Here is a 27,333-nt window from a genome sequence, read left to right as displayed (position 1 = left end):
TATAATTAATGTGGCTATACTAACAGTGGTCTGATCAGTTAGCAAGATGGTAATAAGGACCATTTATTTGCTTGAATAACGGATGGAGATAACATATAACCTACAATTCTTTTTCCATGAAAAGAAATTTTTGAAGATTTTAAAAAGAATAATTAGTGACTAATTTTGTCTTTAAGTTTCCTTGATGAAAAGTGTAAGCTCCGTGAAAATAGGAACTTTGTTTGTGGCACGATTCTCAATATCTGTCTGTAATAGTGTGCCTGGCTCTTGAGAAGTATGTTAAATGAGCAACCACATATAGACCTACCATTAGCTCAATATCACTGCCAATTATATAAAGTTGATCTTCCATGGAAAGCTTTCTGTTCAAATGGGCGAGAACGTATGTGATTCCTGGTAAACGCACAGCAGGACTGGTGAGAAGACTCCCCCAGAGGGCACTGTAGAACGCAGACTGGTCCACTGCAGCAGCAACCTTCTCCAGCAAAGTGTTTGTTCTGAGGTACAAAACAGAGTGGCTTAAGAAGAGAAGCATTTAGGGGGCACCTGGGTGGCTCAGCTGGTTAAGCATCGAACTCTTGACTTCGGCTCAGGTCATGATCTCATGGTTTGTGAGATCCAGTCCCATGCCGGGCTTTGCGCTGATAGTGCAGAGCTGCTTGGGATTCTTTCTCTCCCTCTCTCTCTCTCTGCTCCTCCCCAACTTGTGTTCTCTCCCTTTCTCCCAGAAATAAACATTAAAAAAAAGAGAGAAGCATTTAGTTTCACAATGTTAAAAATAAATTCTTCTTTTCTGGAATGTATGAAAGCATTCACAGTATAGTTTACATGCTGTGCCCTGGAGACAAATGTGATAGACTGGGAGAAGCACATACTTTAGAGGACTGGATTTAAGTCCTGGCTCCCCCATTTACTAGCTGTAAGTTGGAGAAATCAGTTAATCTTTCCTCAGTTTCCTGATCTGTAAAATGAAGACAATGACAACAAAAAGAACACCCCAAGTCCTATCTACATTAGTGGGTTGTTAAACACCATATCCATTCATATTTATTTTTAATTTTTATTTATGTTTGATTTTTATTTATTTTTAATTTAATTTTATTTCATTTTATCTTATTTGAGAGAGAGAAAGAGAGAATCTTAAGCAGGCTCCATGCTTAGTACAGAGCCTGACATGGTGCTCAATCCCATGACCCTGGGTGGGATCATGACCTGAGCCGAAATCAAGAGTCAGATGCTCAGACTGAGCCACGCAGGCATCCCAGACCACCATATACATTTTAGTTAACAGTAATCCTGTAGCAGAAAATATTTTCTCTTGGATTTCTATGAAATTCTTAAAGGACACTTTCCAAATGTTTCCTTTTCTTTGAAATCATATTATGCAACTCATAATAACTTTGAGAGTGTCTTGGGGATTCTAGCAGGGGAATGTAGCTACTCATATATCCTTGACCAAAGAACAGTACTCCTCTATCCGGGAAGGTCATCCCTTTCAACTAAGCACACAGCTTTGGGAGGGGCACACATGGAGTGGTGAGGGAAGAGGGAGACACCTGCTTAGCGAGCCAGGTCAGCTAAATCAACCCTGGCGATCAAATCAATGGGGTGACAGATATCACAGCCAGATCGCCCTCACATCTTATAATTTACAAAACTTTAATGAATTATACCTATAACAAAATCAAAGATATATTATTGCTTTATTAAGGACTGCATTCAAAAATTACTTATGATTAGTTTCAAATATAGAATAATGTAATACATAAAAACTTATTACACTGTAGTAGAGTCAGAATCAAAAGAATCTGATAATGCGTTCTACTGTTTACTTGCTCTGTGACTTAACCTAACACTGTACTCCCTTCTGGCCTTAATATATCTATAGATTAAAAGAACACATTTATCAATCCCTTTATTATACTTTGTGTTGAAAAGCTACTAAAACATAATGCTATGGTCTGAATGTCTCCTCAAAAGGTCATATTAAAACCCTATCCTCCCAAAATGATGGCATCAGGAGAAGTGGAGCCTTTGGGAGATGCGTAAGTCATGAGTTCTTATGAAAGAAATCCCACAGAACTCCGTAGCCCCTTCCACTATGTGAGGACACCAGCTACGAACCAGGGAGAGGGCCCTCACCAGAATATGACCATGCCGGTACTCAGATAATGACTTCTAGTCTTTAGAACTCGGACAAATAAATTTGCTGTTCATTAGCTACCCAATCTGTGGAATTTTGTTACAGCAGCTCAAACTGACTAAAACACATTAACAAGACAAAACACAGACTATAGTCCTAAAAATCATTATTCACTGTTATATTTTTAATTGCAACTAGCAAACTTAAGTGCTTCCCTTAGAATACAATTTAAAATTTAAAATAAAATGGACTTATACACTAAATGAAATAAAACATATGTTTCTAAAACTGTAAGCAAGTAAGTAAAAAAGTTAACAAAAGAAAATGATAAATTTTGAGGACCAAAATTATATTTTCTCAAAGTAGCTCAGGAGCGTAATCTAGTATTTTCAGGGTTAGAGTCTGACTATATTACAGAAACATATAAACCACCATAAAATAGAGTAACTGGTGAGTGCGCTAGAATAAATTAAATTTAAGTCATTAAGTGTACTCATAAAATTAAGTTTGGCCTTTTTTATGTTTGCTACCTCAACTCATAATTTCCTTTTTGGTGAGAACATCAGTAACAAGCTATTAAAGATAGTTAACACCATCATGTGCTGTCTACAACTATAAACTTCCTAAGAAATAATAGGCTCCAAGATGCATTAATTCATTTTCTTTGAAAAATTAAAATATCAAGAGCATCATGTCAACAGCCAGTAAAACATCACTGTACTTGGTGTTAGGCTCTTTTCCATCACTAAGAATTTAAAAACTGTTGGCACATGGTTCAATTTCCCATTCTTTTATTAATTTAAATTCTTATATACTGTATTATTTTAAATTATGGGTCACAATTTTTTGAGCGACTTACATGTGCTAGGAACTGGATTGATTTCATTATTATAATAACAGAATGAAATAAGTGTTATGTGTGTTTTATAGATGAGGAAACATAAAAAACTTCAGACCATGTTAAAAAAGCTTTCTTTTTAGCTAGGATTTGAACCCAGTCATCTATCTCCCAAGTCTGTGCTCTTAGCTATATTTTCAGTGCAATACACAAAATAGATATATTACAATAATTATTTTTTGCTACAGAAATCTTCACGTGATATATTCAAGGGTCTAGAATAATTAATTTTTGTGATGTTAAAACATTATCGATCCAAGGATACTTGGTGACAAATCCAGGCCTTTGATCACTTAGTGGCAACAACAGTAGCACCATTTCACCTCTCGTAGTACTCCGATCCTTCTTCTAAGCCAGGCAGAATACCAGTTAGCAATCCTTGTAGACCAGGCTTCAGTGTTTTACCCAAAGGCAGGTAATATATCTCATACAAACTTAGCAATGTTGGTTTCACAGACATGGCAGCATTTGCAAGAAGAGGAAATAATCCAGAACTGTTTAAAAACATAGAAATAAATGGGGGTAAGGAGAAGCACATTAACTACAAAATATTAATTCATATGCACATATGATGAGGGAGAGTGGGGCAAGCTGAGGGCAAAATACAGGCTGGCAGACCCTTTCCCCCGGGTAGAATATGTGTGATATTCCTTGAACACTCCTGGCTACCCAAGAACAAAGGAAAGGGTGCTTGCCATGGTGATGTGGGAAACTAAGGCTAATGAAACATTAAATCCCCTTATTGCCTACAGCCCATTGACAAATCCATGAAACAGGCAGTGTGACTTCTCTCTAGGAGCTCAGTTTTGCTTTGCTAGGGGCAAAAGAGAATCTTAGCTTAACATTAACCCAACCTTGAGGATCCTGTAAGCCTACTTTAACATATAAAAATCCCTCAGGAGCACCTGGGTGGCTCAGTTGGTTAAGTGTCCCACTTTGGCTCAGGTCATGATCTCATGGTTCATGAGTTCGGGCCCCACGTCAGGCTCTGTGCTGACAGCTCAGAGCCTGGAGCCTGCTTTGGATTCTGTGTCTCCCTCTCTTTCTGTTCCTCCCCTGCTCACTCTGTCTCTCTCTCTCTCTCTCTCAAAAAGAAATAAACATTAAAAAATTTAAAAAAAAAATTCCTTTGGAAACTTCCTTTATCTCAACTGCCCCAAGATATGTGCTCGCAATCATACTCCAAGCTTATGGCCTCCTGATATCCATCTGAAGGGTCTCATGACTGACATTTTATTAAATGGTAATAAATGGCATTTCCCTAGCAAAAGCTAGCCCCTCAAGGTCCTGGAGACCTTGCATCCAAAATACCTTCGAGACTTACTCTATCCCTGACCTCCTCCCAACCTGAAGGTATATAATCAGTTACCCATCATGACCCCAGTGCAGCTCTTCCTGCCCATGGGTCCCGTCCCCATGCTTTAATAAAATCGCCTTTTTGCACCAAAGATGTCTTTAAGAATTCTTTCTTGGCTGTCGGCTCTGGACCACGCCACCATCACCCCAAAATTTCATCACCTACATATGTATATAAACCTTAATTTATATTTTGATGAAATAACAAGTTATACCGATTGGCTCAAAATGATATCCTGCATATTGATGACTTCTACTTCCATTAAACCCAGATTTCTCACCTAAGTTTCAGACTCAAAAGCCAGTGGCTAGCTAGCTAGCTATTTCACAGTCTTCAAATGTCACAATTTTAAAATATGGCATCACCATCTGTCTGGGTGACCAAAAAGCTATAAATTTAAAAGTGATCCTTCACCCTTTAAAAAAAAAATCTTCTCTAACTTATAATCAATCACCAAGTTTTCTCTCCAAGTCACTCTTCTAGATATTTTTTAAATACTGTAAATTATCTCCATCTCTACCACACTTTTTCTTAGAAGACACCACCATTATATACAGCTCAGTCATCATGACTTACCAAGTACTCCTTCAGTATTGCCCTGAAGCAGCTGTCCTCAGTAAAACTTTTCATTGGCTTCCTGTTGCCTTTAGGATACAGTCTAGTTTAACACAGTTTTAACATTTTGCTACTCCATATCTCTGTACAGCTCACATAAACTCACCCATTTTACTCCTGCACCCTCTGCTCCAGCTATACTGAAGAATTCCTTTCAGGTTTGTTTTAAATCCTTCCATGCTCTTTTTAGCATCCAGGCCTTTCCACAAGCTGTTCTGACAGGTTCAATTACTGCTCCCTTACTTCTATCCTTTTTGTTGACTCCTAGACTTTCAGGAATTAGCCTAAGCCATTCCCTGGAGGAGAATGTCTCTTAATTAGACTAGGTTAGGCTCCCTATTTTATATTCCCATAGTACCCAATAGTTATTTATTCCAGTAAGTAATTCTGTTTTTATTAATTCTAATAAGTAATTCCGTAAATATCAGAAAGCAAGGTACCATGACTATCTTTCTGTTTCTGTATCCTAAGTCCCTAGCACCAAGTCCTCTTGCACTTAGTGACTGCTTAACAAATGAATTAAGAATCTCTTGCTCCTAGTTTGTACAGTAAATAGAGGTCATCAAGAGAGAACTCCCTGAGTTTCCCACATGCCTGCCTCCAATTTTAGGCAGTCTGATTTAAATTTATAGTTGAAGCCTCCTCAAAGCTACCTTCCTCCATAAACTGCAGCACCCAATGCCGGCCTTTGCCAGAATCCTGCTTCATCCATTTTCCTTTTCACACTTCTAACTTCTTTCTCTTTTTTAAAATATTTTATTTTTTAAGTAATCTCTACACCCAACACGGCACTCAAACTGACAACCCAGAGATCAAGAGTTGCATACTATGAGCTAGCCAGGTGCCCCCTTTCTGATAACTTCTATCTATCTTCTTCCACTTACATCTTTGCCTTTCAACACAATTGTGGTTATCTGTGAGTCTAAAAAGAGAATAAATTACAACAACAAAATCCCAAATCCTTTATCTTCACTGAATTCTGGCTTGAACCTATCTTCCCATTTCAATTAAAAAAAAAAAAAAGTATGCATTTTCCCCTATTTATCACCTGTCATCGGATCTTCGATCAGGATACTTCTACCCCCTCTAATGAAACTATTCTCATTATCATCAGCAACGTCTATTAACTGCCAGATCCTATGCTCTATTTTCAGCCCTTTTACTATTTGCTTTGCCTGTAATATTTGATACTGTCACCCACAACTTTCTGTTGAAACTCTCTTCCCTTTTGGCTTCCATGTTAGCTATTTCCTGCTACATTTTCTATCTCTGACTCTTGTTCCCCTTCACTGACTAAATATTCACAGAATGGTCCTCCTTTTCCTTCCTTCTTATTTACAATGTACCTGGGTGATCTCAATTATTCTCATGGCTTCAACTGCCACCTAAATGATCACCGCTCTAAAATCTCTCTCCAGCCTGAGGTCCAAATTTGTTTTACCAAAATTTTACATACTTTACTTTACATACACATTTAAGACTTTGTGGTACTCAAACTGCACATCTAGCCTTCTTAGTAACACGACCATATACAGTATCATGTTTAAAAAAATAAGCCCAAAGAGGCAAGATGATTTTTTATCAAAATATAGTTTATACAAGTTTACAAAGTCTTTGTATGTAATTATGCTAAACCATAAACCTTGAGATTAAAGAAATTACTTAATGAAAAATAAAAAGTCCAACATTAATATAAACTTTAGTTTTTAAATTAGGTATGCTTTTAACAACTATAGAATAGCAATATAATTTTACTCCATAATGTGTATGTGAGAATGTCTGCCATATTTAGAAATGGTTTTCTAGAAGTGGTATTCTAGAGATAATTTACTATTTTTACGTAACATACCAGTGACAAAATCAGATATACTGTAATTTATTATTTTTTTTTAATGTTTATTTTTGAGAGAGAGAGAGAGAGAGAGAGAGAGGGAGAGAGAGAGATACCAGAGCATAAACAGGGAAGAGGCAGAGAGAGAGGGAGACACAGATTTGTAGCAGGCTCCAGGCTCTCAGCTGTCAGCACAGACTCTGACGCAGGGCTCGAACCCACTGTCTGTGAGATAATGACCTGAGCTGAAGTCAGACACTCAACCGACTGAGTCACCCAGATCCTCCAGATATACTGCAATTTTGTAAAATAGCTATGTTTCTTAAGGTAAAATTTGTGTTATTTTAAAGTTGAAAAAGTAGCAGGCATGAATTATAAAAGAAAAATATTGCATTAAGGAAGGAAAATCCAGGGGCGCCTGGGTGGCTCAGTTGGTTAAGCATCCGACTTCAGCTCAGGTCATGATCTCACAGTCCGTGAGTTCGAGCCCTGCGTCAGGCTCTGTGCAACAGCTTGGAGCCTGGAGCCTGCTTCAGATTCTGTGTCTCCCTCTCTCTCTGCCCCTCCCCTGCTCATGCTCTGTCTCTCTCTGTCTCAAAAATAAATAAAAACATTAAAAAAAATTAAAAATTTAAAAATTTAAAAAAAAAGAAAAGAAAGGAAAATCTATCAGTTAATAGAGAATTACACACATTGATTCAGCAATTCTCAGCTTTTCTTTTTAAGCGCTTTCTCTTTGGAATGTAGTATTTATTACTATTAAAAACCTGTTACTGACTTTAGATGGTATTTTTAAGACATCCATGCAGAATTTAAAGATAAAACATATATGCACAGTAAAGCAAATCAGCAAAGCTAAAAGTTTGCATTAAAAAACTAAAGTGATAAACCCATGACAAGACTGACCAAAGTAAAAAAAAAAAAAAAAAAAAAAAAAGAAATGAGGTCTGAGTTACCAATGTCAAGACTGAAAGAGGAAAACTAGATATATACATGCAAAAGAATGAAACTAGACCCCTATCCTATGCCACACACAAAAGTTAACTTGAATTAGGGACTTAAATATAAGGCCAGAAACTATAAAATTCTTAGAAGGAAACATAGGGGGAAAGCTCCTTGATATTGGTCTCAGAAATGATATTTTGGATATGAAACCTAAAGCACAAGCAAAAAAAGCAAAAATAAACAACCAGGACTACATCAAATGAAAAAGCTACTGCACAGTAAAAGATGATCAATAAAACAAAAAGTCAATCCATCGAATGAGAGAAAATATTTGTAAACCACATATCTAATAAAGAATTAACATCCAAAATTAATATAAGGGACTCACATAACTGGATAGCAAAAACACCTCCAATAATCGAATTAAAAAATGGGCAAAGGACCCGAACATTTTTCTAAAGAAGGTACTGGAATGGCCAATAGGCACATGAAAATGTGCTCAAGATCATTAATCATCAGGGAAAAAGAAGTCAAAACCACAATGGGGTACCATCTTACAACTGTTAGACTATTATCAAAAGACAAGAAATAACAAATGCTGGAGAAGAAGTGGAGAAGATAGAATCACTGTACACTGTGGGAGGGAATGTAAACTGGTACAGCAATTATGGACAATAATATGGAGGTCCTTCAAAAAATTGAAAATAGAACTACAATATGACCTGGAAATCCCACTTTTGGCTATATGTCTGAAGGGAGTGAAATCAGGATCTTGAAGAGATATCTGCATTCCCATGTTCACTGCAGCATTATTTCCAATAGCAAGACATGGAAACTTGTGTCCACTGACAGATGAATGGATAAAGTGTCACACATGATTATGCACGTGCACACGCTCATGTACACACACGCGCACATTCTCTCTCTCTCTCTCTCTGGAGTATAATTAATCATGGAAAAAAACAAATCCTGCCATTTGTGACAATATGGATGGATCTCTAGGGCATTATGCTAAGTGAAATAAGTCATACAGAGAAAGACAAATGCTGTATGGTCTCACTTAAATGTGGAATCTAAGAAAATCAAACTCATGAAAACAGAGAAGAGAATGGTGGTTGCCTAGCAGGTTGGGAGAGGAGAAATGAGTGAAGGTGGTCAAAGGTACAAGCTTCTAGTTATAAATAAGTTACAGGGATGTAATGTACAGATGGTGACTAGGGTTAACAATACTGTATTTGAAAGTCGCTAAAAGAGAATAGACCTTAAAAGTTCTCGTCATAAGAAAAAAAATCACAACTGAGGTTATGATGGATGTGTTAACTAAACTTATGGTAATCATTTCACAGTATATACATATATCAAATAATATGTTGTATACCTTAAACTTAGTGTTGCAGTCAATTGTATCTCAATAAGGTTAAGAAAAAATTTTACATCTATATGAAAAGAGAGAGAGAGAGAATGAACTAGTGACCTGGAAGCTAGGTAAGAGGAAAGTACCCTGAATGCAGCACAGACAAGATGTTTAAAAACAAGGAAGAGAGGATCAGAAATGGGAAAGTCAGAGTGAGAAGATCTAACACATGCTTACTCATAGTTCCAAAAAGAGGAGACAGAATAGATGGAATCAAGGCAATTTTAAGAGTTTCAGAATTGATCAAAGTCACTGATTCATAGATTTAAAAATCCCAATGAATCCCAACTGGGATAAACACAGATACCTCCCTCTAAATACATCACAGTAAAACCACTGAGTACTAATGATGAAGATGAAGAAAGTCTCTTATAGATAGGATAACCAGGCAAGTCTTCTCTGGGGATCTGGTATTTAATCAGTGATTTGGATTCGAGCATTACAGAGTGAAGGGAAAAAGAAAAAAATGAGGAACAATAAACAAAGAGACCTGTGTTACAGAATGGAGTAAATTGGGTAGAAAGTGGCAGAGCTGGAGGTAATTGACAGGGGCAGGGCCAAAATATATAAAACTTTAGAAACATAGTAAGGGCTTTGATTTTGACTTTAAGTAACAGGAAGAAGTCAATGGCGGTTTTTAGCAGGGGAATGACATCTATTTAATGTATTAAAAAGTTTACTCTGGTACTGTATGGAGAAAAGGGTATAAAAGGGTAAGAACGAGATATTATGTGAATGTTAGAAGGCCAGTGACAAAGACCAAGCTAGAGATAAAGGTTACTTAGAATAGACGCTGCCAGTGAGGGTGGAAATAAGTAGATGTATTGGAACATCTATCAGAACAATAGGTAACAATTATTGAGTACTTCCTATATGCTGCACATTGTTCTAAACATTTTATATATATTTACATCTTTAATTCTATTAACAATCTTGTGAAACTGGTAATCTTATTCTCATTTTGCAATTGAGAATACACACAGAGAGATGAAGAAAATGATCCAAGATCACAGAGCTGCTTAGTGGTAAAGACAAACTATTTTGATTCCTCTGCTCCTGTGCTTCACCAATGAAACAGATCTCCTAGTGAGAGAATGTACATGGGAAGAAGAATATGGGCAAAGAAAACAAGTTATTAAGTGTAACCCTTGGATTTCAGGCTCATGTAAATGGATGGACAATGGTGGCATTTACTGAACTTTAGTGCACTGCAAAAGGCTGGGTTTATAGAAAATGAATTTAGTTTGGAAGAGGGTGAGCTTCAGCTGCTTTTAAAGAACCACATAGAGATGGCAAGTAATCCAGAAGTTTAAAGCAGAAGCCAACACTGGTGATCCCAAGTTGGGAGTCGGCACTTAAACCATGGGTGTGAATATGCCCACCCAACTAAAGAATATAAAGTGAAAACATAAGACTAAGCAAACTTTAAGAAATTTTGTATGTCCAGGGATGCCTAAGTGGCTCAGTCAGGTGTCTGACCTTGATTTTGGCTCAGGTCATGATCTCATGGTTTGTGATTTTGAGCCTTGCATGGGGCTCTGTGCTATCACAGCACAGAGTCTGCTTGGGATTCTCTCTCCCTATCTCTCTACCCCTCCCCACCTGCTCGCTCTCCTCTCAAAGTAAATAAAACTTAAAAAAAAAAAAATTCCATATGTTCATATCAAGATTGAGAAAGCAAACTGGAGAATGTAAACCAATAGAAAAAGGCTATTCCAGGTAAAGAATGGTCAACTACATTGAAAGCTGCTGAGAGATAAAGGTATCTTATTTTTTTCTCAGGGTAGTCCTTAAGTTTAAAAAGGCAGAAAGTACTGTAGTCTCAACAATTTTAAGTAAAAATCATAAATGACATAGAAAAAGAAAAAAATTTAACATTAAAGAATATCCTAAATTTTTCTGAAGCACCTAACTATCAAAATATTTGACATTGATACCTGAAAACTTCATTAAGGAGTTTTCAGTACTTTAGCTTTTACTGCACAAAGCATAACACCGTTAAAAATATATTTTATTTATACATAAAAAATTATTCTTACCTGTATAAAAAAAGATCTTTGGCAAGTCTCTTGGGTCCAATGATTTTAAAGATAATTTCATATGTTTCAAGTGCCTTTCGATGAACTCCACCTGGTAATGCTGGATGTAGGCATTGAGCTAGGCGTTTGCCTATAGTCAGCTTTTTGGGTACTACCTGGTACTTTGCATTATTTTGTAAAACCTTGAAGAAAACATTTTAATTCTGCTGAGAAAAACAAAAACCTTATATCTTTTATTTCCATTTCCTAGCACAGAATTTTCAAAAAATCCTTACAGGACTTCTTTACATTCTAAAAAGTTATAAAAGATGTCAAAGAACTCCTGTCTTAGTTACATCTATCAATATACACCATATTTAAAATTAAAACTGAGGATGCAAAAAAATTATTTTGTTAAAAAAAAACCAAACCCACTCCACATTAACAGAAATACCATTTTTATTAAAAAAAAATCACAATATTTCGGGCGCCTGGGTGGCTCAGTAGGTTGAGCGACCAACTTCGGCTCAGGTCATGATCCCACAGCTCGTCAGTTTGAAACCCGCGTGTGGCTCTGTGCTGACACCTCGGAGCCTGGAGCCTGCTTCGGATTCTGTGTCTCCCTCCCTCTCTGCCCCAATCCACTCGCATTCTGTCTCTGTCTCTCTCAAAAATAAACAAACATTAAAAAAGAAAATTAAAAAAAAAACACAATATTTTGCCAACAAATTTATTCAGAAGAGAGGCAATGATTTTGATTTTTGCAAATCTTTAATGTCAATCTATTTTTGATACACTATTTCAAAGATATGAGGGAAACTGGACCTCAACATAAATATGTCGTTGAAAGAGGGAGAACCACTGCTTTGAGATATCGTATGTCAGCAAGGAGTTCTAATGCTTACAAGAATCTACAAAAGATTATAACTACCCATTTGTTTTTACTAATTTCCCAAGTGGACCAATCACAACTGTGTTTATTCGAACATAACATTTAGTTAGAGATAATGGTTAGGGTGGAATTTACAGAAGATCCTGTTTTATAAACCACCCAAAGGAGATTAGTTATTTAAGTAACAAAAAAGAACTCATAAATTAATTCTTCAAAGTATTATAGTACAGTGCTGATAGAACATTACAGAATAAATGCACAATGAAAACAGGATAATATGCTAGAATTTGATTTAGAAGAAATATTAAAAAAAATCTTTTATCTTACAAAATAAAGAACTGAAATTAAAATACATAAAATGATCTGTCAAAGGCAGTACAGTAGAAAACTCAGGACAAGATCTCCAGGTTTTTAACAAAAGTGAAGGCTCTGAGGTCCACTTAAATATAACATTTTCTTCATTTATTTTTTTTAAGTTTATTTATTTTGAGAAAGAGAGAGAGAGTGCAAACAGGAGACAGCACAGGAAGAGGGAGGATCTCAAGCAGGCTCCACACAGCCAATGTGGAGCCCATGTGGGGCTCAAACTCATGAGACCATGTGATCACGACCTGAGCTGAAATCAAGAGTTGGACGCTTAACCGACTGGGCTACCCCTGTGCCCCACATAAAACATTTTCAAAAGTCTTCCCACTACAAGTTTTTAATTTAGTTTTAAACTAGATGCAATGAAGGCAAATAAAGTTAAATCTAGAAATGAAAAGCAAATTAAGGGCAAAACACTGGCAAGAACACAGCTATGAAAAACATTTTTCAACTAGCTGCTTCCGTGTGTCCAAAGTTTTAATCTCAATTTTAAACACAGTAACCAAGAGTCAGTATTTACATATTTTAAATTTATTTATTTTTAGTTATCTTCACATGCAACATGGGGCTCAAACTCAAGGCCCTGAAATGAAATATGTTTTTCCAACTGGGTCAGCCAGACACCCCAATATTCACATATATCTTAAGGAAAGGTATAATTACTTCTGCAGAAGGAAATTTAACGATCTATAACATAAAATGCTTTAATAAAAAAACTGTGTTAATACGAAATAAAATTTTAAAAGAAAAGTAAAATATAGCATGATTTTTTTATAGCACCATTATCTAAAAGGATTTCTGAATTGGAAAACGTTCTTTTTAAAAGCAATTTTGAATTGAAAAAAATGTATAATGAGGTGAAAATGTAGTATATTAATAAATAACATTTTATATTAAAACATGTATTTAGACTATTTTCAACAAATTTATACTAAATACAATCCTTGCCTGTTCACAGCTTAAGTTTTCCCAATGACTTGCATATCCTCCTCTGTGTTATCTGGATACAATAAAATGTTTTCATAAATATTAAGTATAAGAACTACTTATGTACTTAATTAGGTCTATTAATTTCCACATTTAATAAATTGCTTTTAGGAGGGCCTGGCTGGCTCAGCTAGTGGAGCATGTGACTCTTGATCTGAGTGAGTTTGGGCCTCATGTTGGGTGTAGAGATTACTTAAAATCTTTAGGGGCGCCTGGATGCCTCAGTTGCTTGAGGGTCAGACTTCAGGTCATGATCTCATGCTTCGTGAGTTCAAGCCCCACGTCAGGCTCTGTACTGATAGCTTGGAGCCGGGCGCCTGCTTCAGATTCTGTGTCTCCCTCTCTCTCTGCCCCTCCCCTACTCTCTCTCAAAAGTATTAAAAAGTAATAATAAAATAAAATCTTTAAAAAATTAAAAAAAAATAAACTGTTTTTAAATATAACTCCTAGTAAGTCTTCAGAAAGAGATTCTTCAGAAGGAGACTGGGTGGCTCAGTCGGTTAAGCGTCGGACTTCAGCTCAGGTCATGATCTCACACTTCATGATTTCAAGCCCTGCATAGGGCTCTGCGCCAAAAGCTCAGAGCCTGCCTTGGATTCTGTGTCTCCCTCTTTTTCTGCCCCTCCCCTGCTCACGCTCTGTCTCTGTCTCTCTCTCTCTCTTAAAAATAAACATAGAAAGAAAGAAAGAAAGAAAGAAAGAAAGAAAGAAAGAAAGAAAGAAAGAGACTCTTCAGAGCAAGAAAGAACCTAACTACCTTTAAGCATACTCATAATTTTGGATGCAATTTCTTGAGGATATTATTAAAAAAAATCTGAGAATTTATCAAACCCTAAATGATAAATGTTACAAGTTAACATGTCAAACAGAAGTTTGTGCATCTAATTTTAAGATAAATCCTTGGCACATTAAAAATGAAAGCTTTTCTGGAAGACATTAATTATCTATAGTATGTATGAGGTCAAGCAATAGTGTACTTGGAATGTATTTTAGGATAATTTCTTTCCTAATAATTCTATGTTAAGCTATTTGATGTTAAAAGTTACGGGGAGAGCTCTCATTTCTTATCACCTTCCCTACTGCATTTAATATTTAAAAACATTCCAATTCAGTAACAACTGCTAAAAAAAAAAACAAAACAAAACAAAACAAAAACTCCAAAAATTCCCCAAATCAAAACTGTAAGTACGAGGTGAGCCAAGTTTGATCTAAGAAAACAAACAAAAAAACAGTGTAAAAATGTAAAGTTATGAATTGATCTGTAATGCCATCATAATAGTGGATTAAAACCAGACATGTTAAGAGGAAACATTCAAGGCCAACCCCCAAGGCCTAAGTGACTACTTATCACTTTCGTAAAAAAAAGTACTGAATATATCTAAGAATTGCCTGGATACAAAATTTTCCTTACTGCTACATAACATTTGTAAAGCACATTTCAAGTTACCACTTTCTACACCAGTTTCTAATTTTGTTGTCAGGAACTCCAGGACCATATCTTTGCTCAATTACAGAAACTTGTTAGCCCTCAGAGTTATTAGCATGTTTGCTTCCTAGTCTCATGTTTTTAATGGTAATGTTGTTTTGGCCTCAAAATATGCCTGGCTGTTCAGGCATGCAATTCATGAAATAAAATAGCAGTACCAAAAGTAATCGTAAGCTTTAGTTATGTTTTTACAATTCTTTACTTCAAGCTTTAGAGAAATCCAGTAAGTAGAAATTCAGATTTCTGAATTTCTGGACATACCTTATTAAGTTTTCCAAGTGCCGATATCAAATCTGCCCATTCACTGGAATATTCAAAATTCTTTAGTGCTTTGTCAATTGCAGCTACATAGTTTCTGTATTTGGAGTCACTCAGTAACTCCAGCTCTTCTGTGTTCATCCTCCCACAGCGTTCCACTAGAGACCAGTTCCAAAGTCATGTAAAATCATCACCTATAAAAAAGTTTGCAGAAGGAACCAAAGTTACAAAGTAAAGTATTAAAATGAGTTCATATGCTCTTGCTATAAAACTATTGGCTAACTTAAAAATGTTTCTTGAGTGAGAAGTGGTCAAAACTGGTCAACTAGTACACAGAGTCATGAAGAATTCACGTGTTCCTTCCCACAAACTGGAAAATGGCTGTGAGAACAAAGGGATATAAAAGAATAGGAAATATTCTGGTACTTATTTCAGCTTAGAAATCATGTTATTTATCTCCTATTTTCTGATACAATATTTGTGATAGACATACTCTTTTGCCTTGTTTTGATACATAAATACATTAAGATTGGTTTGGATTTGATATATCAAGGACATGCAGTGAAAAAAAAAAATAAAAAAAGAATGACTTGGAGGGGCACCTGGCTGGCACAGTTGAAGAGTATGTGATTCTTGATCTCGGGGTTTTGAGTTTGAGCCCCACGTTGGGTGTAGAGAGTCTTAAATAAAGCTTAAAAAAATATTTGAAGGTCATCTCATTTTATTAGACAATAAATGAGCATTTATAGTATAAAGGAACATCACCTATTCGGAATTTGACCTTACTTTTGATAAAACTGACAAATACACATGGTAATTTAAAACATGTTCATACATTCTTTGATACTGATTTTAAAAATGTGGTTCCAAATCCTCTAGCCCCTTGGGCTGGATTTTTTGACTCAATTCTGACAAAAATAGCAAGGCAGAAGTGATAATGTGTCATGGCTAAAACTAGGTTATAAAAGAACTTTAGCTTCCTCCCTTATTGTCTCTAAACTAAGATCATTAGGTCTGGGGAAAGCCAGTTGCCACCTTGTGAGAACACTTACATGAGTCCTATGGGGAGGTTCCAGTGGTAAAGAACTGCAGCTTTCTACCAACAGTCATGTGAGTGAGTCATTTTGGAAGCAGATCTCCCATTTCCAAGCAAACCTTCATTTGACTGCAGTACCAACCAACATACTGACTGTAACTTCATAAGAGGTCCTGACACAGAGCTACATAACCAAAGTCTCTCAAATTCATGACTTATAATAATCTTGCTGATTTAGGCCCCTGACTTGGGGGTAATTTGTTATATAGTACTAGATAACTAATAGAGTAGTAGTAAGGATTTAAATGAGGCTCAACTAAATTTGGCCCAATGTGGTCTCTCCTCCACTATTTTTGTTATCCTGTCAGACTTTTAACTAACTGTACCTTTCTTTAGAGCTGGATTCATGGATGTGGAGGAGGGTCTAAGAATGGGACTCAGAGTATCTCAACATGATTAAATGAAAGGTAAAAACAGTCTTTCCAACAAATGGTTTTGGGGCAACTGGATATCCACATGTAAAATAATGAAGTTGACTCCTTCCTCATATCTACACAAAAATCTACTCAAAATGGATGACAGCTCTAAATGTAACAGTTATAAAAGTCTTAGAATAAAGTACAGGAGTAAGTTTTTGTGGCCTAGGGCTAGGCAGTCTTCTTAGAAATAACATAAAAACATCACAAGCAACAACAAAATAAATTGGACTTCATCAAAATGAAAAACCTTTCTGCTTTAAAGGATATGGTCACAAAATGAAAAGAGAAGAGGACTTCCAGGGAAGATAGAAGAGTAGGATGACACTAAGCTCACCTTGTCCCATGGATACAGCCAGATGATAAACACATTAGTGTAAGTAACTAAAAAAAATGACCCAGAGACTGGAAGAACAAACTCTCCACAGCTAAATGTAAGGAAGAGGCCATATCAAAGAGAGTAGGAGGGTGGTGACAGATTAGGAGCTAAACAGACCCAAGGGACTTTACACAGGAGGGAGGGAGGAACACCCCAGGCACAAGAGAAGAGAAACAAACTTTCACAACAGGGAGACTGCACAGGGAAGATGAATCCCCAAATATTTGGCTTTCAAAACCAGAGGGGTCAAATTTTGTGAGTTCTTACAATCGCAGGCAGGACTTAAAAACCTGGAACTTTAGGAGGCACCTGGGTGGGTCAGTCGGTTAAGCGACTGACTTAGGCTCAGGTCATGATCTCAATTTGTGAGTCTGAACCCCACCTTGGGCTCTGTACTGACACTCAGAGCCTGAAGCCTGCTTTGGATTCTGTGTCTCCTTCTCTCTCTGCCCCTCCCCAACTTGTGCTCTGTCTAAAATAAATAAATGTAAAACACACACACACACACACACACACACACACACACACACCTGGAACTTTAAAAATCAGGAGGTTTATGAGAGAGCAAGGAGGGCCAGAGGAAACTGAGTCCCAGCCGTAAAGAGACAACACAACAAATAGCTCCACCCAAGATACAGCAAAGCAGCAGCAATCTGTCAAAAGCCTGGGGTATCCAGGAGGGAGATTTGCTTACTAATCTCAGAGCATGTGCCACAGGGGCAGGGATCTTTGGGAGACTTCTCCAGGAACAAATGAGCTTTCTCTCCCTCACTCCGTAGCATAAACACATGGACACCTGCAGCAACCAGCCAGGGCACCAACACTTGCTACCTAACTTGTTCATAGTGCCCCCGCCCACTTGTTCTCTTGCAAACATGCCCCAAACAGCCAGAACTCTACTCCAGATCATCACCCATAGCAGACCTGGACAAACTTTGCTAACACTACCAGACCTGCCCCCATACACTTCTGTATATCAGCCTCTTCCAACCCACATGCCTTAGTCCCCAGCAGCTGCAGGAACCCTCCTGTGGCTGACAACCTTGCTGGCACCAGATGCCCTGCCCTCACATTCTCCTACACCTCTGTGCTACTACATCTCTGGCAAATGTTCAAGTTAAGTCCAAGGTGGTCCCAGGCTGGCCGATTAGCAACACAAGGACCAAATCCTGCCCATAACAAGCAAAGAGAGCCATTGTAGACAAATGGACAGAAGGCAAAAGCTGCTCAGCTACAACAGCAGGGCACAGACAATGCACATAGGAGATACCCCTGAAGTGCCAGGTACTGGTCAGCAGGGGACAAAGCACTACAGGTCACTACATGCCCTCTTAATAGGCCACTACTTTCCAGAGCAGGAGATGTAGCTGACTTTCCAAACATATGGAAACAGACACAGTTAAACAAATGGAAGAGACAGAGAATATATCCCAAATGAAACAGGACAAAAATCACAGTGAGAGCTAAACAATACAGAAATAAGTAATACAACTGATAAAGAATTTAAAGTAATGGTCATAGAGATACTCACTGGACTTTTAAGAAAAGAGTGAAGGACCTCAGTGAGACTCTTAACAAAGAGAGAACATAACCAATTAATGATGAAGAACTGAATTACTGAAATTAAAAATACACTAGATAGAGGGTGCCTGGGTGGCTCAGCTGGTTAAGCATCTGACTCTTGATTTCAACTCAGGTCATGATCTCACGGTCGTGTGATGGAGCCCCATGTCAGGTTCTGCACTGATAGCATGGAGCCTGCTTGGGATTCTCTCTCTCCCTCTCCTTCTGCCCCTCCCCCACTCATGCTGGCTCTGTCTCTCTTAAAATAAATAAGTAAACTAAAAAATTTTTAACAATACACTAGGTGGAATAAATAGTAGACTAGAGGAAGCAGAAGAACGGATTAGTGATCTAGAGGACAGAGTAATGGAAAGCACTCAAGTTGAGCAAGAAAGAAGAAAAGACATAACAAAAAATGAAAATAGGCTTAGGTAAATTTAGCCATATCATGAAGTGTAATAACATTTGCATTATAAGGATCCCAGAAGGAGGAGAGACAGAAAAGGGGACAGAAACCATATTTGAAGAAATAAGAGCTGAAAACTTCCCGAATCTGGGGAAGGAAACAGAAATCGAGATCCAGAGGCACAGAGAACCTCTGACAAATCAACTCAAGGAGGTCCACACCAAGAATTAAATACACACACAGTAATTAAAATGGCAAAAAGTAGTGATAAAGAAGGAATTTTAAAAGCAGCAAGAGAAAACAGTTACATACAAGGGAAACCCCATAAGGCTATCACTGGATTTTTCAGCAGAAATTTTGCAGACCAGAAGGTGATGAGCATGGCATACTCAAAGTGTTGAAAGAAGAAAACTGCAGCCAGGAATACTCTAGCAAGGCCATAATTTAGAATAGAAAGAGGGATGAAGAGTTTCCCTAACAGAAGTTAAAGGAATTCATAACCACTAAACCAGTCCTGTAAGAAATATTACAGGGGACACTTTGAGTGGAAAGGAAAGACCATAAGAGGGAATAAGTAGGAAAGGAAAAAGCAGTAAAAATAAGTATGTCAACAAAAATCAGTCAAGGGATTCACAAAATAAAAGCATATAAAGTAAGATGCCATATGCCTAAAATATGAGGGGGAGAGGAGTAAAGAATGGGTTTAAACTTAAGCCATCATCAATATAGACTGCTATATATATAAGATGTTATATACAAACCTAATGGTAATCACAAAGCAAAAATTTGTAATAAATATGCAAAAAATAAAGAGAAAGGAATCCAAGTATATCACAGAGTGAGCCAACAAACCATCAGATAAGAGAGCAACAGGAAGAAACAGAGAAGAACTACAAAAAAAAGTATGAAACAAGTAACAGAAGACCAATAAGTACATATCTATCATTAATTACTTTGAATGTAAATAGACTAAATGCTCCAATAAAAGGGTGACAGAATGGATAAAAAAGCAAGAACCATTTATAGACTGGCTACAAGAGATTCATTTCAGACCTAAAGACATGTACAGATTGAAACTGACAGAATGGAAAAGCACTTATCATGCAAATGGAAACAAAAAGCAAGTAGAAATACTTACATCAAGCAAAATATCCTTTAAAGTTTTTATTTTTATTTATTTTGAAAAAGAGTGCGTGTATGAGCAGGGGAAGGGCAGAGAGAAGGGTAGAATCCGAAGCAGGCTCTGTACTGTCAGTGTTGAGCCTGATGTGGGGACTCGAACTCACATGAGATCATGGCCTGAGCTGAAACCAAGAGTTGAATACTTAAACAATTCAGTCACCCATGTACCCCTGGACAAAACAGCCTTTAAGCAAAGACTGTAATAAGAGACAAAGAGAAGGAAGCATTAATTATATACATTAATAAAAGGAAAATCCAACAAGAAAATATAACAATTACAAATATTATGCACCCAACATGAAAGCACCCAAATACATAAAGCAGGGAACTTCAACATCCCAATTACATCAATGGATAGATCACCCAAAAACAAAATAAACATGAAAACAGTGGTTTCAAAGGACACACTGGAGAAGATGGGTCTAATGGATATATTCAGAACATTCCACCCTAAAACACCAGAATACACATTCTTTTCAAGTATACATGGAACATTCTCCAAAAGAAATCACATACTAGGGCACAAAACAAGTCTCAATAAATTCAAAAACACTGATGTTATACCATGCATCCTTTCTGAGAAGAATGCTATTAAACTAGAAATCAATTCACAAGAAAAAATCTGGAAAGAACACAAACACATGGAGGTTAAATAACATGTTACTAAAAAATGAATGGAAAAAAAAAAAGAATGGAACAACCAAGAAATCAAAGAGAAAAATAAACAAAATACATGGAGACAAATGAAAATGAAAACACAACAGTCCAAAATCTTTGGGAAGCAACAAAAGTAGTTCTAGGAGGAAGTTTATAGCAATACAGATTTACCTGAAGAAATAATAAAAATCTCAAACAACCTAAACTTACACCTAAAGGAGCCAGAAAAAGAAGAAAACCAAAACCCAAAACCAGTAGAAGAAAACAAACATTAGAACAGAAAAGAAATAAAAACTAAAAAACAAACAAACAAACAATAGAACAGATCAATGAGGGACGCCTGGTTGGCTCAGTCATTAAGCATCCGACTTCCACTCAGGTCATGACCTCACTGTGAGTTTGAGCCCCATGTCAGGCGCTGCGCTGACAGCTCAGAGCCCGGAGCCTGCTTCAGATTCTGTGTCTCATTCTCTCTCTGTCCCTCCCCCACTTGTGCTCTGTCTCTGTCTCTCAAAAATAAATTTAAAAAGAAAAAAAATTAAAAAAAAAAGAACAGATCAGTGAAACCAGGAGCTGGTTTTTGAAAAGATCGATGAAATCAACAAAACTTTAGCTAGACTCATTAAAAAAAAAAAAAAGAATTCAAACAAAATCAGAAAATGAAAGAAGAGAAGTAACAATTGACACTATAGAATTACAAGGGATTATTGGAGATATTATGAAAAAATTACATGTCAACAAATTGGACAACCTAAAATCATGTAACCTCCCAAAACTGAATCAGGAACAAAGAGAAAAATGTGAATAGACTTCTTACCAGTAATGAAACTGAATTACTAATCAGAAAACTTCTAACAAACAAACGTCAAGGACCAGAGAGCTTCACAAGTGAATTCTACCAAACATTTGGAAAAAGAGTTAAGTAGCTATTCTTCTCAAACTATTCCCAAAAAATAAAGAAAAGCTTCCAATTCATTCTATTATGCCAGCATTATCCTGATGCCAAAACCAGATAAAGACACTACAAAAAAAGAGAATTACAGGTCAGTATCTCTGATGAACACAGATGCAAAAATTATCAACAAAATATTCACAAATTGAATCCAATAATATATTTAAAAAGTTATTAACCATGATCAAGTGAAATTTATTGCAGGGATGCATGGGTGGCTCAATATTTGCATGGGTGGTTTATATCACATTAATGAGAGGAAGGAAAAACACCATAGATCATCAAAATAGATGCAGAAAAAGCATCTGACAAAGTACATCGATTCATGATAAGAATTCTCATGAAAGTAGATTTAGAGAACATACCTCAACAAAATAAAGGCCATATATGAAAAACCCACAGCTAATATTATACTCAATGGTAGAAAGGTGAAAGCTTTTCCTCTAAGATCAAGAACAAGACAGGGATGTCCACTCTCACTACTTTTATTCAACACAGTACTGGAAGTCCTAGCTGTAGCAATCAGACAACAAATAAAAGGCATCTGATAAGGAAGGAGTAAAACTTTCACTACTTACATGATGACATGATAGTATATGTAGAAAACCTTAAGGACTCCACCAAAAAACTATCAGAACTGATAAATGAAATCAGTAAAGCACAGAATACATAACATACAGAAACCTGTTGTATTTCCCTACATGAATAATGAGATAGCAGAAAGAGAAATTAAGGCTACAATCTCACTTCCATTTGCACCAAAAGAATAAAATATATTGGAATAAGTTTAACCAAGGAGGTAAAAGACTGGTACTCTGAAAACTGTAAAACACTAATGAAAGAAATTGAAGATGACACAAATGGAAAGATATTCCATGCTCATGGATGGAAGATCCAATATTATTAAGAGATCCATACTCCCCAAAGCAATCTAGATGTAAAGATTTAATGCAAATCCCTATCAAAATACCAACAGCATTTTTCACTGATCTATAAAAAAGTCCTAAAATTTATATATAGAGCCACAAAGGACCCTGAGTAGTCAAAGCAATCCTGAAAGAACAAAGCTGGAAGTTATCACAATCTCAGATTTCAAGATATATCACAAAGCTGTAGAAAACAAAACAGTATGGTACTGGCACAAAAACAGACATATAAATCAGTAAAACAGAATACAGAGCTCAAATAAACCCATGCTTATATGGTCAATTAATCTATAATAAACGAGGCAATAATATACGATAGAGAAAAGACAGTCTTCAATGAATGGTGCTGGAAAAACTAAACAGCAACATGCAAAAGAATCAAACTGGACCACTTTCTTACATCATACACAAAAAGAAATTCAAAAGGGAATAAAGATCTAAATGTGAGAACTGAAACCATAAACTCCTGGAAGAAACCAAAAGTAGTAATTTGACAACAGCCATAGTAACAATTTTCTAGATATGTCTCCTGTGGCAAGAGAAACAAAACCAAAATTAAACTATTGGGACCATACCAAAACAAAAAGCTTTCGCTCAGTGAACAAAACCACCAATGAAACAAACAGGTAACCTACTGAATAGAAGAAAATATTTGTAAATGATATACACCATAAGGGTTTCATTTTCAAAATACATAAAGAACTTATAAAACTGAATACCAAAAAAATCCAATTAAAAAATGGGCAGAGGACCTGAATAGATGTTTTCCAAAGAAGACCTACAAATGGCCAAGAGACCCATGAAAAAGATGCTCAACACTAATAATCTTCAGGGAAATCCAAAGATAAACCACAATGAGATCTCACCTTATACATATCAGAATAGCTAGAATCAAAAAAACAAAAAATAACAAGTTGTTAGCAAGGATGTGGAGAATAAGAGACCCCAATGCACCACTGGTGGGAATGCAAATTGATGTAGCCACTGCAGAAGACAGTATGGAGGTTCCTCAAAAAATTAAGATCCATATGATCCAATAGTGGGAATTTACTCAAATAAAATGAAAAGACATATGCACTCCTATGTTTATTTATTTAGTATTATTTATAATAGCCAAGACATGGAAGCAACCCAAGTGTCCACTGATAGATGAATGGATAAAAAAGATGTGGTATCTGTAGACACAATGGAATATTACTGCACCATAAAAAATGAGATAGTGCCATTTGCAAAGTCAGACAGAGAAAGACAAATATCATGATTTCACTCATGTGGAATCTAAGAAACAAATGAACAAAGAGAAAAATAGATTAAAAAAAACAACCCAAACTCTTAAATACGGAGAACAAACGGTAGTTGCAATAAGGGAGGTCAGCTGGAGTATGTATGAAATAGATAAAGGGGATTAAGACTACCCTTATCTTGATAAGCACTGAGTAAAGTACAGAACTGTTGAATTATTACTGTACACCTGAAACTAATATAACACTGTATCTTAACTATACTTCAATAAATAAAAATGACTGTAAAGATGGTCATACAACTCTGTACTGAAAACTGCTAAATCATACACTTTAAATAGGTGAATTGTATGGTAGGTGAATTTTATCTCAATGAAGGTAAGTATGTATATATGTGTGCATATCAGTACATCTACATTTTTATATAATGGGGCCTTAGGGACCTGTGAATTACCTCAAATTACATGCAAAATTTACCTCTTATATTTTATTGGGGAGAGAGTCTACTGATTTTATAACATTCTCAAAAATGGTTTTTAACAAAATCCTCAAAAAGGTCAAGAGTCCCTACTCTAGAGAATATAACCTATATTAGTAATACCTGTTGGCACTGAAAAAAGGATAAGAATCTATGAATTTATTAAATCAAAAAAAATTTTTGGTTAAGGTTGTGACAGAATGATACAAACTACCCAGTTCTCTACCTTAATTCTTTTATCCATAAAAATAAAAACAGACAAATCCTCAAATCCTATTTTTACAGACAACAATTATCTTAAACACTTGACTTACTTCAGTACACAAAGTGCCAAGCACTATGTCTAGGTGCAGAATAAAGAGAATAACCCTGACCTAATGCATGATACTTTCATTCCCAATTGGGAGGGGCAGGCCCTTGTAGTTTAAAATAATGTCTGGGGCGCCTGGGTGGCTCGGTCAGTTAGGCGTGCGACTTCGGCTCAGGTCATGATCTCGTGGTCTGTGGGTTCGAGCCCTGCGTCGGGCTCTGTGCTGACAGCTCAGAGCCTGGAGCCTGTTTCAGATTCGGTGTCTCCCTCTTTCTCTGACCCTCCCCTGTTCACGCTCTGTCTCTGTCTCAAAAATAAATAAATGTTAAAAAAAAATTTTAAATAATGTAAAATTTATGCAGGAAAAAAACTTACATTGTTATTTTATCTTTATACCCTGGACTTTAACAGCAACAAAACAAAGCAGTATTTTGAAGTACTGCGAGAAATCCAAAATGAACTTAAATGAACCAAAACTAATCTTAACTGTCTTCCCTTTCAACATTGATTTTGTTTCACAGATTCAATACACAATTCCCCTAATTGGGAAGAAGTCTTTGAAAGCAGGAACTCTATTTCCTACTTATTTGTATGTGGCACAGCACATAACTTGGAACAGATAGGTAAGCTCAAGTTGGATTCATACACAGTGATGTAAGTATAATAGTTGAGACTGGGAATGAATTAACAATTCTGCAAGCTGTTTTATCATTAATCTATGGTTAATAAAAATCTTTTAAACTAGATTAACCATAAACACACACAGCAATGTGTGCTTCAGGGACAAAAGACAATCATTTTTTTAAAGATTTAAAGTCTATTTTGTCTGATATAAGTATTGCTACCCTGGTTTTTTTCACTTCCACTTGCACAGTATATGTTTTCTGCAATCCGTCATTTTTAGTCTGTGTCTTTAGGTCTGAGGTGGTAGTTTTTCCCTGTTTTGTAGTTTTTCCCTGTTCTTTTCTTCTCTTGCTCTCTTCCCTGTTGTTTGATGGCTTTCTTTAGTGTTATACTGGGATTCCTTTCTCTTTTTTGTGTATCTACTGTAGGTTTTGATTTGTGGTTATTATTAGATTCATATATGTCATCTTATATATAAGCAGTCTCTATTAAATTGATGGTTGCTTAAGTTTGAACACATTCTAAAAGCACTAAATTTTTACTCCTTTGTCCACATTTATGTATATGTCATATTTAACATCTTTTCATTTTGTGTATACCTTGGCTGATTTTTCTACTTTGGTGTTTTCACCTCATACTGGCTTTATAAATGATTAATTTACTACACTTACTACATGTTTGCTTTTACCTGTGAATTTTTTTCCTCTCATAATTTTCTAATAGTTATGGTCTTTTCGTTCGAGTTAAAGAATTCCCTTTAACATTTTCTGATAAGACTGACTTAGTGGTGATAAATTTCTTTAACTTTTCTCTGGGAAATCCCTTACCTTTCCTTCTATTCCAAACGATAACCTTACTGAGTATTCTTAGTTGTACATTTTCTCCTTTCAGAACTTTAAACATATCATGCCACTCCCTTCTGGCCTTCAAAGGTTCTGCCAAAAAATCAGCTAATAGCCTTATAGGGTTTCCCTTGTTTGTAACTGTTTTCTCTTGCTCCTTTAAAAATTTTCTACTTATCTTTACTTTTTGTCATTTTAATTATGTGTTTTGGTGGGGACCTCCTCGGATTAATCTTAAGGGCTCTCTGTGTTTCTGGATCTGCATGTCTGTTTCCCTCCTTAGATTAGGAAAGTTTTTAGCTATTTGTTCTTCTGATAGGTTTTCTGCTCCCTTCTCTCTTAAATAAAGCAAATGTTAGCAGACAAAAAAGAAGAAATTGACAGTAATATGATAATAGTAGCGGACTTTAACACCCTACTTATATCAATGGCACGATCATCCACAGAATATCAACAAGGAAACAGTGGCTTTGAATGACACATTAGACCAGATAGTCCCAATGTATACAAAACATTCTGTCCAAAAAGAGCATTATACAAACTCTTTTCAAGTGCACATCAAACATTCTCCAGGATACATCACATTAGGCCACGTCTCAATAACAAGTCTCAATAATTTTAAAAGACTCAAATCAAACCAACCATCTTTTCTGACCACAATGGTATGAAACTAGAAGTCAGTTACAAGAAAAAATCTGGAAATCACATGAATATATTGATGCTAAACAACATGATACTAAACAATGATTGGGTCGACTAAGAAATCTATGAGAAAATAAAAAAATACATGGGGACAAATTAACATGAAAACACAACAGTCCAAAATCTCTGGGATGCAGCAAAAGGCAGCAGTTCTACGAGGGAAGGTTATGTGACCATAATAATTATTACCATACAGAAAAAATCAAATGAGCATATGCATCAGTTAGTACTGTGTCTGGCACATATTAACCTTTCTCACTTGTTTCTGGTAACTAACTTCTCTCCTAGAACTCAAAAACCACTGTGTGTGTGTGTGTGTGTGTGTGTGTGTGTGTGTGTGTGTGTGTGT

General features: G+C 36.2%; 1 protein-coding gene across 8 annotated transcripts in view; it reads right to left on the bottom strand.

Annotated features, from left to right (window-relative positions):
* Positions 1 to 27,333, bottom strand: part of DOP1A (DOP1 leucine zipper like protein A) — a 113,733-nt gene that overhangs the window by 66,664 nt on the left and 19,736 nt on the right. For 7 of the 8 annotated variants that reach the window (XM_040474034.1, XM_040474033.1, XM_040474038.1 and 4 more), the window contains exons 2-5: positions 15,214 to 15,404; positions 11,243 to 11,424; positions 3,365 to 3,535; positions 308 to 497 (exon numbers count right to left, since the gene is read on the bottom strand). In XM_040474034.1, the coding sequence (XP_040329968.1) occupies positions 308 to 497; positions 3,365 to 3,535; positions 11,243 to 11,424; positions 15,214 to 15,351 (681 nt within the window). In that variant the 5' untranslated portion in view covers positions 15,352 to 15,404. Of the gene's footprint in view, positions 1 to 307; positions 498 to 3,364; positions 3,536 to 11,242; positions 11,425 to 15,213; positions 15,405 to 27,333 lie in introns of those variants that run through there. The other variant, XM_040474041.1, reaches the window with a different exon arrangement.

The sequence above is a fragment of the Herpailurus yagouaroundi genome, unplaced genomic scaffold, assembly GCF_014898765.1.
Source record: "Herpailurus yagouaroundi ecotype Mexico unplaced genomic scaffold, PumYag 139, whole genome shotgun sequence".
NCBI lineage: Eukaryota > Metazoa > Chordata > Mammalia > Carnivora > Felidae > Herpailurus > Herpailurus yagouaroundi.
Note: the sequence above shows the minus strand (reverse complement) of the source record. Positions and strands in the feature narration are given on the sequence as shown.